At 42.3% G+C, this 12,914-nt stretch overlaps 1 protein-coding gene across 9 annotated transcripts in view; it reads left to right on the top strand.

Annotated features, from left to right (window-relative positions):
* Positions 1-12,344, top strand: part of ST3GAL5 (ST3 beta-galactoside alpha-2,3-sialyltransferase 5) — a 297,392-nt gene extending 285,048 nt beyond the window's left edge. For all 9 annotated transcript variants that reach the window (XM_029592756.1, XM_029592753.1, XM_029592758.1 and 6 more), the window contains 2 exons: positions 6,301-6,459; positions 11,229-12,344. In XM_029592756.1, the coding sequence (XP_029448616.1) occupies positions 6,301-6,459; positions 11,229-11,495 (426 nt within the window). In that variant the 3' untranslated portion in view covers positions 11,496-12,344. The remainder of the gene's footprint in view (positions 1-6,300; positions 6,460-11,228) is intronic.
* The last annotated feature ends 570 nt before the right edge of the window (positions 12,345-12,914 follow it).

Here is a 12,914-nt window from a genome sequence, read left to right as displayed (position 1 = left end):
GATATTCCATGTTTAACCACTGAAGGCACCAAATATGAATCATAATAGCCAAAGAGGGATGCAGACAAATATACTCACAGGCCAAAACATTGTTACAGCAAAAGAAACTTTGCCCATATAAGAACTTTAAACTGCCTGTTTGTAAGCTCCTGTGTAAATAAAACCAAGGCAGAGGGTCAATACAGCTACTTAAGCTCATAAGCAAAAGTTATGGACCGGCCAAGGGGAAGTCCAGAGGTCAGAGGGACACCCACCCTTGGATGAAAGAGGAGCATTCTGAAATGGAGAAAACGCTGACACTACCATACAGCTTGGCACACAGATGAGGCAGGACCCCCCCCCCTCCCAAAGAAAAGGGGAGGAGGAAAAGACCTGTAATGAGGTAAAGACCCTCCACCCACTACATGATGATGCATGAGCTTATGCATATTTATCATTTATTTATTTATTTAGCATTCGTTTATATACCGAGGTATAGCAGACATTGCCTTCACTCCGGTTTACATTATAACAAACCAGTTACATTTAAATCCATAACAGTATAACAGTAAAAAAATTGAATCAGAACAATAACTTAGTAACAGTCAATAAATACATTATATATTAGAAATATGACTGAATAAAAATCTTGTAGGGGGACGGTTGATGCCGTAACAAAAGCGAGAAAGGTTTCTGTGAGTCAGGGCGGTCGTCGTAGGAGGGGGATTGCTCACGTAAAATGGAACGCGCAGAGGATGAAATCAAAGATTTATGTTCTGCTGTCATTGGGTGAGCAACCATTGCAGGACTGTGAGAGTAGTCAGGCTTTAAGTTCTTTTTTAAAAGATTTAACATTTACTTGCGAATTGAGGTGATGAGGTAACGAGTTCCATAATTTTGGGCCGACGATGGAGATAGCTCTATTTCTTGTGGAGGATAGTTTGGCTTGTGGTAGTGAAGGAACATCCAGCTGAATTTTATATGTTGACCTTGTTGTACGTGATGATTTATGTAAATGTATAATATTGTCCAGGGCAGTGTAATCTGCTTTATGAATTGTCTTGTGTAGGATTGTGAGGATTTTGTACTCTATTCTTTTTTCAACCGATAGCCATTGTAAATTGTAGAGTACTGGGGATATGTGGTCGGATTTTCTTTTGCCAGTCAGGACTCTGGCAGCTGCATTTTGGAGTAACTGCAGTGGTCTTAAGGTTTATTTAGGAAGGCCTATTAGAAGGGAGTTGCAGTAGTCCAAACTGGAGAAGATGAGGGCTTGAAGAACGGTTCTGAAGTCCTGGGGGTGAAGCAGTGGTTTTAGGTGTTTGAGAATTTGAATTTTGTGGAAGCCTTCTCTTGTTCTTGTTGTGATGTGTTTTTTGTAATTTAGCTCATTATCTAGCCAAATACCAAGGTCTTTAACGTTGTCTTTAAGATGAATTTGAATGTTGTCAAATTGGAAGGGTGGAGTGGATGTTGTACCAGAGTTTTTTCTTGTAATTAGAATACATTCTGTTTTGCTCATATTTAAACATAATCTTAGGTGGTTTAGCAATTTTCGTATTGCATCAAGGTGTGAAGCTGCTTTTGACATTGCGTCTTCTAAGGACGAAGTTATAGGAATGAGCAGTTGTATGTCATCAGCATACATGTAGAAAATGATGTTAAGGCTTGAAAGGAGTTGGCATAAAGGTAGAAGGTAGATATTAAAGAGAATGGGCGATAAAGCCGACCCTTGAGGAACTCCTGTTTCCAGAAGGAAATATGAATAGTATAAGATAAAGAGAAAAGAGCGGACCTGAAGACCCTAGCACCCCCTGCTATCAAAGAGAGAGAAGACTGTGTGGCGAGGAGACGCCCTGCTTAGGGTCAGATAATGACACAGAGTCTGAGATGGTGAGGAGCAGAGAGCAGCCCAGCAGCTTTGCCAGTGCCAGATCCAGAAGCAAGCCGCCTTCTTGGTCCGCCCTGTAGCTCTGCATGCACCAGACTCGGAAGCATGTCTCCTCCCCTGCCCACATTCTCCAGACCTCCAGCAAGAGCCTGTTTCAGAGGTAAACAGGAAAATTGCCTGGTTGGGACTGAGAGTAAGTAAGTTAACCATAAGTATTAATATATTAGGCAGGCTAAAGTTTATGGCATGTTTGAAACCACCCATGGTATAGAACTTTCTTTAGGGATAAACTGGTGCTTAAATGGCCAGGATGTTAGAGACAGGAATTGTTATCTTCTAAATGCTAAATCCTGCCAAATCTGATAAGTCTAATTCTGAGGAGAACACATTGTCTTTTCCTGAATTTAGGATTGTGAAGTGGGAGGGGAACTGGAAGTGTCCTGTAGCAGACAGGTCCCTGCACCCCTTTACTTACTCACACTGTTGTATAACCAGATTTGTAAGTTATTGCTCAAAGAACATCACGATACACCTTTCTACAGGCACATAATTCTTTTCTAAACAGTCCTTTCCTCCATTGTGTTTACATAAATAACCTGTCCGTGAAAAAATGCAATCATTCTGCATTGCTTTTGATCTTTCTGGTATTTTTGGTACTTGATTGCAATATTTGGAATGCAACCCAAAACTTGTTAGGATATCAGTTACTTGCCATAAGAAGTAAATGGCAGATGGAAATAATTTAGGTCTTTGCCAAGTTTAGCAAATTAAGCTATATTGTAAAATTTGTAGTGTTCAGACATGAAATTTATAAAACAAGCAGTTATGTGCGGTCATTAGTTTTTTGGCAATTATTTGACTGATGACCATTAAGGGTGGATTTACAAAATGACTTGAATGCATGAAACCCTGTTTTATGTTTTCAATAAAATAAATAAAAATGTCTCCTCAGAAAAACTGTCCAGAATGGTTCGCAACACTCAACTATCAACAGTACATGAATGTAAACTGATTTGAAGTGGCTGACCTGACACTGAAGGCAGAATATAAATAAAAAATAAAATAAATATAAAAAAAACAGTAAAGTTGCAGTGGTGTGAAAAAACCTCAAGAAATTAACTGCCACCTAAAACTTTAAAAAAAACCTCATTCTTCCCACCCACCCACAATAAGCAACTATAAGGATTTTCCAAAAACTTTGCCCACTACTTACAAATTTTATTAAAACAAACCCTAGCTGACCTTACATTAACAGACCATGGAAGAATTATATAAAACCACTGTTAGCCAGCTCACCCACCAATTAGACAAATTGTCAATCTTAACATGTAAATAGTGTTTTGAAAAATAGAAAAAAGTATGCGCAAAAGTATGCACATAATTCAGTTTTGTGCATAGTTTTATATGCACTGAGGAAAGGCGTTATGGGGAGCTAGCTGCAACTTACATATACCTGCCTTGGTTTTAAAAGGTGTACATGTAAATAAATTAGCCAGTACAAGTTACACCCTGCTTGAAGCAGGTGTAACTTTGTGCAAGATAATTGGATGAGTACATAAACAAAGTATCAAAGGTTTTTCAAAGCAAACATTTGTGTCTAAGTTCACTTTGAATACACTCAGTAAAGGCTTTTATAAAAGTACCATCTAGCAGGCCGATACAGTAAAGCGCGGCCGCAGTTACCCCGTTTCTAACCCGCTGTGTACTCACAATTTCGCCACGTAAGTCTAACCTGTGATTCACTATCTGTTTTTAACCGATCCTTACCGTTTCTTTAACTCGACGCGTATCCCTTTCCGCCCGCGGCATGTATATGTATGTAAACGATCCGATTAGCTATTCCCTCCCATACAGTAAACTGCGCCCCGACTATCGCCTTTTTAGCCTATCTTGCCGCGTCTTTAACCTACTAATTTACCGCCTACCCTGACCCTTGCGTTAGTGTGGTTCACTGGTTGCTCAGCATATTCAATTTAAAGCTTTAACCTTGGTATTTAAGGCTCAGCATGATCCCATACATTCCATTGCACTGTCTGTATTCACAAGAATGTAATTATCTGATTCTACCACCAAAAGCTGCCCAGTCCCAAACCAACCCAATCCACAGAAAAAAAAATGCTTCTCGCACTTAGCCGCCCAGTCCCAAACCAACCCAATCCATAGAAAAAAAAATGCTTCTTGCACTTAGCCGCCCAGTCCCAAACCAAACCAACCCAATCCAAGCCCAAGCAGAGATTTCACAGTCCCAAACATTCCCCCAGCCCCCGCTCACCTGCCCTGGCCGCGGCCACGCAAGTCCCCAGCAGCAGCAGTAGAAGAGCGGCGAGAGAGAGCGGCTTCAGCAGCCCCGCCGGCGAAGATGAATACGTGCACGCCTGTAGGTCCAATATGGGCGCTCAAGGTAGCGAAGGCGCATGCGCACACGCCATGACCTCCGACGTCCAGCCGGTCATCTGGACTGTGCCTCTAGGATTGTATTTTTAAACAATGTCCATGCCTGTCCGGATTTATGCGCGCAGGGCCCGCCTATTTTGCATAGGCCGCCGGGCGCGTGTAAGTCCCGGGGCTTTCGAAAGGGGAAGGGAGGGGGCGTGTCCGGGGCATTCCCGAAATGATGCAGCGTTTCGGGGGCGGGCCCGGGGGTGTGGCACCGGCCCGGGGGCGTGGTCGAGGCCTCCGGACCTGCCCCCGGGTCCGGAGGACGGAGTGGGGCTGCCAGCGACGCGCGCAAAGTTACGCCTGCTTTCAGCAGGCGTAACTTTGCCGACAAAGGTAAGGGGGGGTTTAGATAGGGCTGGGGGGGGTGGGGGAGGGCGAAGAAAAGTTCCCTCCGAGGCCGCTCCGAAATCGGAGCGGCCTCGGAGGGAACATTCAGCTCGCGCTGGGCTCGGCGCTCGCAGGTTGCACAAATGTGCACCCCCTTGCGCGCGCCGACCCCGGATTTTATAAGATACGCGCGGCTACGCGTATCTTATAAAATCCTGAAAACAATTGAAATTTGAAAATTTGAAAATTTGAAATTTGAAAATTGAAAACAATTTTTTTTGTTTTCAGGATATCCCTAATGAATATGCATAAGATTGATTTGCATGTACACAGCATCAGTTGTATGCTAATTAATTTCATATACATTATCCTGAAAACCGACTGTTTGCTTTATGCAGTCTCATGGGTTGAAACAAACTATTGTCAGCTTTGCAATTCTTGATCTAAGCATATTAAGATATATAAGAATGCAAGGAGCACTTTGTAAAAATCCAGTCATGCGATAAACTGTATTCGCTGTAGCTTCTGGAGAATGTTGATTTGGTAGAGTGCCCTTGTCAGCAATGAGCTCCTGTACATATTTAGATTTGTTTCAATTTTAGTGCAGGGTTGGAGACTAGCTCTTATGAGTTTGGGGCATCTGTTTACTAAGGTATGTTTATATGTATTATTGTTTAAAACTTGTTGTTAGTGTTATCTATTTGATTGTATGATTTTTGCTGTTTCTGACTTTGGCTGGCTTGCAAAGGTAGTCGGGCTAGCTTTTGGCAGGATATTTAGTGGCACAGACGCATCACTGAATATACCAGACTGTCTTAAAGTTAGGCGGTTAAGTTTATCCCACTAACTTTAGGATTGCTTTATGGCAACCAGAATTAGCCAGATAACTTATCAGGTAATTTAATTCCACCCTGGAACGCCCCCAGAATTCCCCTACATACATCTAGCTAAACTTTAGCCAGATATGACTGAAATATTTAAGTCCGCATTTAGCCAGATAACTTGTGAGATATCCGATTTAATGCTATTGAATTTGGACTCCAAAATGGGGAAGCAAGCAAGAAATTTGTTAAATAAACTTTTCTGACAAAGGAGGTAATGGGCCTTTGTTTTGGAAGAGTAAATTGTGATTTGAAAATATGGGTTGAGAGCTTTAAAAAAAAAAAAAAAAAAATCTGAAGAAGGGATCCTTTTGCTGGTCTGAAAAGTTCGCATGCTACATATGAGTGATTCCTATGTTGGTCCACTGAAAAGTCAGCAAGTAATAAAATAAGTGCACCATTTAGTCTGATCGAAAATGTAAGGCAGGTCTTTCAGTTATGAAATATCTGATGTTAAAGGGATCCATCTTGTTACTGGTTTTATTCCTGGGCACAAGGCAAAGAGAAATGGCTGCTCCTGTCCTATGGAAGGAGCTTCTCTGTTTCATAACTCAGGTATAAAACTTATTTTCAAACCAGGCAATCCCTTTTGCTCGGCTGACCAATAAACTGCCATTTGGAGTCGTTTTAGCAGAAGAGCTCTCATAGACATTTTATTACCAGGTTTACTTACTTAACTTGAATCTAACATCCATATGGAGTGAGAGTACTCTGAAAGAAAAGCGTATTGACTTGTTAAATAGACAGATTATTTATATGTTTATATATATTTTGTCTCTACAGCCTATATGGATCAGATTGTTTTTCTGGAAACATGTGGCTGATAAAATTCCAGTCGGCTTGAAGCAGTTTCGAATTTTGAATCCACTCATTATTAAAGAGACAGCCATGGACTTGTTAGAGTATCCAGAACCTCAGCAGAAATGGTGGGGTTGGGACAAGGTATGGTGTCTGTCATAAGATCAGTTAATGTATGCATGTATTGTGATTACTATTCTTATAGTATGCAAACTTTGCATTGCAGGATCTTGTCCCTTGTGCTAACAGATCATTGGGCGTGCTTACTGATATGATAAATAGAAAATGATGTGCACGTGGTATACAGATAGGTGACTTTTCAAAAGAAATGCTAGTGTAAAATGGTATACACAAGTATATTGTATTTTAAAAACTGCAATATACACACTTGAGGAACCATGAGTAAATTTGCATGTTAAAAAAAAGGGCTTCCCCCCCCCCCCCAACACTTACGTGCATAAGTTGCTATTTTACAGTCTGCCAAAGTGATGTGTGAAGACCTTTACATGTGTATTTTACTCAGTTTCTGGTATAACTGATTGTAAACATCTCAAAAGTGAAAAAATGGGCGGGTGCTGTTCTGCCATGCTTGGATATGGATGTGTGATTCTGTAGCTCCATACCCAACTCCCTGAATTTTAGCCTTAAGCACAATTAAAGCGTGCAGAGTTCAGTACAATGTGCATCCTTTTGTTAGCTTAATTCCCAGCAATGGCTACAAGAAAACAGACAACCAATTTGAAGCAGTTTGCTTTCAGTAAAGTGCCTGTTGAGCTCTTAGCAGGAGACTGCGACCAGGCGGAACTTGATGCTGGGAACTTGCACTCTCGAGAAACAGAAGACCTGCTCCTACCATCCCCCACTGAATCTGCAAACCTGCAACCTTCCTCTGATTTTCCTACCCAGACTGAACTTCGAGAGTGGTTCACCGAGCTGCATGCCGATATGTGGCAGTACAAATCAGATTTGCTTGTATCAATTGCGGAGATGGAGGATATGCTGGCTAAAGGTAGCTGGATAACTTTAATCAGAAATATTCAGCAGGACATTTATCCCACTGATAGGTTATCCATTTTAACTTTTTTTTTTAACATTGGCCTCAATGATATTTTGTGCCCACAATGAATTGTGTTCATTGTGTTTTAAGACTTATGCAAAAAAATTCTCTTAAACTATTTGTAAAGATGGTAATTTTTAACTAGCACGTGGACGCTCATATGCTGGAAGTTTTAATTGTGCATGCAGTTGTGCACATGATTTAAAATAGCTTACTGCAAGTATGCTTGCTCCTAATTTTAAGCAGTTACTGGAATAAACATATCACGTATCTGCCTTAGGACTTTGTCAGTTTTAATACACACTGGTAAGTGGATTTTAAAACATGCTCACATGAAGGACATTCCCACTTTTATCAATTAGTCTACCAGTTAGCTGAGTCTGTCTCAAGGTCATCCAGATCTCTCTGGTTCTTCAATCTGCACCCACCCCCAAATTGATCCAGACCCTTCACCCAGTCCATTTAGGCCCAAATAGAGATTTACACCTCATCAAGAAAAGTAAATCTACATGGCTACCAGCCCACCATGTGCTGCAACCATTGGATTTAAAATACGGATTTACGCATGCAAATGTTGGCCCCGCCCTGGAACACCCCATCTCCAACCTCCCCCCCCCCTTTTTTTTCAAAATATATAATCACATATATGGGCCTTCTAACACAAGCAACTCTTAAAATTCACCCCAAATTGTGCAAACTAAATGTAAATGTGCCACACACTATTCAACTTGCACAATTTTGAAATGATGCAAGTTTTACCCAAGTCATATGATTAGAGCTAAGTGACTTGTTCTGCAAAAACATTGTGTATGGTAAAAGATGTTCACACACAGGGTTGCGGGACTTTTACGTGGACACTAAATCCTCATGGATGACTATGCACCCAAGTACTCCAAATGCTGGAGAAAAAGATTTTAACACCCTGGTAAGTGTGGTTCTTGATGTTATATTTTTAGTGTATAGATTGTTATGCTAATATGCTTGATAAGAAATTGATGTATTTTATGTACTATTTTATTAATTGAATGTATTGAAATTATGCTGTATTGTATTTGTTAATATTTTGTAATGTGTATTAAGATTTCCCAGTAGAAAGCATGCCCAAATCAAAATTAGATTTTGCCTATTTACTCTTCCTGCTACAGTACCACAAAGGCCACTCTACCTCTGGCTTTATCTTTTTGTCTTCTAAAACCTAGGAATCTGTGTTTATCCCATGCTGTCTTGAATTCTGGTACAGTTTTTGCCCCACCATGTCCCCTTGGAGGATTTTCCATTTATATCTACCATCCCTTCCAAAAAGAAAACTTTCCTTCGGTTGGTCCTTACCCATCTCCTTGAAGCCTCATATCACAGATTTTTCTTTGGATTTATTCTTTTGCATATAATACTTAATAATGCTGTAAAGGTAACCAAATACAATATTTAGAACTATTGCTTTGAGTGCCATTGTCCTGCAGTTTGGTAGTGTGTGTTACATGAATGATGATCCCAAACAAAATAATGTGTTAAAGAATCTCCTGTGATTTGGAGGACAATTTGAGCTCTACAATGCCTGACTTACAGGTCTATCCAGTACCGAGCGGTAGGAAGAGCTGCGTTAGTGCCTGCGGCACCCGCGGTTGCCACACGCACAGTGCAGCACACCTACCGCTCGATCCTGAACACTAATTTTATGTAAATGTAAACCGCGTCTAAGAAGGGCCCGTGAAGCCTTAGGCCCGCACAACCCATTTTACTGGATAGAGTGCCTATACAGTATCCTGGGTGCGCGGGCCTAACGCTTCACGCCACGCTGGTATCTGTCATTTCAAATGTCATTTGAAATGACAGATACCAGGAAGTCGGGACTGCCAGTCCCCCCTCCCCTCCTCCCAAAGCAGGGCGCGAAAAGCAGCCTTGCTCCGGGAGGAGGGAAGAACCTGACAGCGGCGAAGCAAAAAAAAAAGAAAAAGCGAAAAACCAAAAGCAAAAAGTAAGTCGCTTCGCCGCTTCACTGTCAGTGTCTCTTCTTCCCTCCTCCCGGAGCAAGGCTGCTTTTCGCGCCCTGCTCCGGGAGGAGGGGAGAAGTGTCTCTGACAGCGGCGAAGCAACTTACTTTTGCATCCCCGATCGGACTTACTTTTTTTTGCAGCCGTCCGGCCATCTAAGAAGGAATCGTGGCTCCCCTGCCTCCCGGGGGAAGATGGATGCCAGCACGGGGGAAAGCGGCCCCTGTGGATTCAATTGGCTGCTCAAGACGTGACGTCACATGCCGTGACGCCAAATGTCGTGACGTCACGTCTTGAGCAGCCAATTGAATCCACAGGGGCCGCTTTCCCCCGTGCTGGCATCCATCTTCCCCCGGGAGGCAGGGGAGCCACGATTCCTTCTTAGATGGCCAGACGGCTGCAAAAAAAGTAAGTCCGATCGGGGATGCAAAAGTAAGTTGCTTCGCCGCTGTCAGAGACTCTTCTCTCCTCCTCCCGGAGCAGGGCGCGAAAAGCAGCCTTGCTCCGGGAGGAGGGAAGAAGAGACACTGACAGTGAAGCGGCGAAGCGACTTACTTTTTGCTTTTGGTTTTGGTTTTTCGCTTTTTTTTTTTTTTTGCTTCGCCGCTGTCAGGTTCTCCCCTCCTCCCGGAGCAAGGCTGCTTTTCGCGCCCTGCTTCGGGAGGAGGGGAGGGGGGGACTGGTTTTTTTGCTTTTTTTTTTTGCTTCGGGAGGAGGGGAGAGGACTGGGGCTGCCCCGGAGACCGGCACCCATGATCGCGGCCGGGGCAGGTGAGCGGGGGCTGGGGGAAAGCTTGCCACCTACCCTTACCCCTGCCTCTACCGCAGGGGTCAGGGTAGGCGGTAAGTTAGCAGGTTAAACGCGCGACAAAACGGCAGGGAAAGATAGCGATAGTCGGGGCGCGGGTTACGGGATGCTAGGGAATAGCTAATTCGCTCGTTTGCATGCAATATCCATGCCACGTGCGGAAGGGGTTGGCCGGGGATTTTAGGACGCGGTAGGAGTAGGTTAAAGTGGATTCGGGATCGTAGGAAGGGATAACGCGGCCGGAAAGTGAGTAAAACGCGGCTTAGGAGCAGGGTAAACGTGGCCGCACTTTACAGGATAGACCTGTTAATGAATTGTTTACAAGCCTATACGTTCAGTCAGTCTGTGAGTCTGCATAAAAAGTTGGGGAGAGGAGGGACACTAAAAGCAAGCCTTGCTGTGGGCACTCTTTTCTCTGGGCTCTGCTGATTACTATTCCATTTGATTAAAGTCCTCCAGGGTTTCCTATTAACCTTTTTGGTCTTCAGTTGGTGAGGAAGATTCAGGTGACTTTTTTTTTTTTTAACCAATTGATTAACCACCCAAATTGCTCCCGTTTTCTAATTTCTCTTGAGATTCTACAGAATTCAAAATGTCACAACAGGAAAAAGAAAAACCTCTGAGCTTGTCAACCATTTGAGAAATACTACATGTAAGGATTCCAGTATCCTCCCCCCTTTCTTCTTGCTTGTTCCTGCAGCCGGCACTCTGCAGTCTCCATGCGGTAGACCGGAGTGTGCCAGCTATTTGGAATGGAAATAGTAAGAAGAATTTTGCTTTGCTTTCATCTCTTCAAACTAGAGAGATTTGAGTCCATAGCTAAACTTCTTTCTTAACTATATGCACATTTTGTTTTTCCAGTAGTCCATATGTTCAAACCAGGTTTGCCCATTTTAGTTTGTTCTGTATTCCTGCAATGAACGGTTGCCCAGACTGTTGTGTTGGTATATTTGGTGTGTTTACATTCTAACAAGGTTTCTTAGAAGAAACCACCCCCAGAGGCAGATATGGAACCCATCGTTCTAAAGCTATATTTAAATTCTCTTTCCCATTTCAGAATGTGCCCACGTTAGGTGTTACGGCACTTGTCTTGGCGACCCATCTCTGCGATGAAGTGAGTTTCGTGGGATTTGGATATGACCTCAGCCAGCCTGACACCTCTTTGCACTACTACAATGACCAATGCATGACCGAAATGCACTTGCAGACTATGCATGATGTGACTATGGAAACCAAATTCCTACAAAAACTGGTTAAAGAGGGAGTCGTAAGAGATCTCACTGGTGGCATACACTGTGACTTCTGTGAAGCTGCAGGCTCATAACTGGAACTGACACAACAGATGTGGCTAAGCACATGTTTGGTGTGATTGTCTTTTCAGTGTTTTCATGCAACAAATGCTTTAAAAATGCTGTCTACAATGATTTTTGTATCACAAATTTTAATTACCCTGTTATATCTTAATTTGTCGAAGTCACTATTTTATTGGATTTTGTTAATTGAATTTCAGTTTTTATTGGAAAATATTTCTTTAGAAAAAAAAAAATTCAAGTTTCATGGAGCAAAAAGTAGATTTCTCTGGTAAATCATTTGTTGAGTGTGGTATTGCCCACTGTGATACAAAAATGAGTAAATCTCAAGCACAAGGTATGTAAGTGAAGTAACGAAAAATATCCAAAACCAGCAAAAGTTCACAACACCAATTTTAACCAAAACCTATGTGATACTACCCAGATGTTAAAAAATGAAGGAAAAAAAGACCTCAGGACCTCATGTTTGTTCTAGATGGAACATTCAACATGTAAGAGGTGGTTTACAATCACTGCTTTTGGATACAAAAATGAGTGCCATAGATCTGTGGCCTATGTTTACCACTTTGTGGAATGTTGAAAACATGACTGCGATTTCAAATTTTTGTCTTCTCATTTATAATTTGTTAGCACTGTGTACATATTTCTAATTTAAAACATTTATTGCAATAACTGCCATGATCATAGTCTTTCTAGTGTTACAAGTTTCTGAATCCCTTTATCCTTTAACTGAATTGAAAGTGTTCACTGCTTATAATGTAGGATACAAACAGGTGCTGAGATCTGGCCTAGCTGGAGAATTACTGCTCCAGCAAGTTTGGTCGGTGCAAAAAGTTTAAGAAATTAAAAAAAAAATGCTTTTGCTTTCATTGTCAGTGATAGCACGTAATTTCTCATAAGATATAAAATTCTTTTTCAATAGATAAGCATCTGAATTAGCCATGCTGTTTGGGTACGTCTTCTGTGCCACTAGGTGGCGGAGCTCTAAGTCCAGTAAAGTCTTTCAGCTAGGCACTCCCTCTTGTGCTCTCCCTGGTTTGCCTGAGGCTCCTCAGTCCGTTTTTTTTCCGCGCGACTGAAAGCATGCGGAACTCTGTCTCTCCAGACTGACTAACAGTTGTGAGGTAAAAACAGATTTTTCATCAAAGATTTACCATGGTTTACTTATCATGCCTTGACCAGGATTCAAGTTCTGCAATTGTGGAAAAATTGTCAGTGACTGATGGCCATCAGTCCTGTGATTTGCCTGGGACCTGATCATGATCAGAAAAGCTGCAGAGACTTGCGGACACATCTCTGAGCACAGTGCCAGCGTGCAGCGAGAATAGAGCAACACCATCTGGCTCCTTTGCCCCTTCAGAGGCTTCTGTTGGGGCATCCCCAGGACCATAAAGGAATAAGATGACAACATCAAAAAGAAGGGCTTCTTCAAT

The sequence above is a fragment of the Rhinatrema bivittatum genome, chromosome 1 (genome assembly GCF_901001135.1).
Source record: "Rhinatrema bivittatum chromosome 1, aRhiBiv1.1, whole genome shotgun sequence".
Taxonomy (NCBI): Eukaryota; Metazoa; Chordata; class Amphibia; order Gymnophiona; family Rhinatrematidae; genus Rhinatrema; species Rhinatrema bivittatum.
Note: the sequence above shows the minus strand (reverse complement) of the source record. Positions and strands in the feature narration are given on the sequence as shown.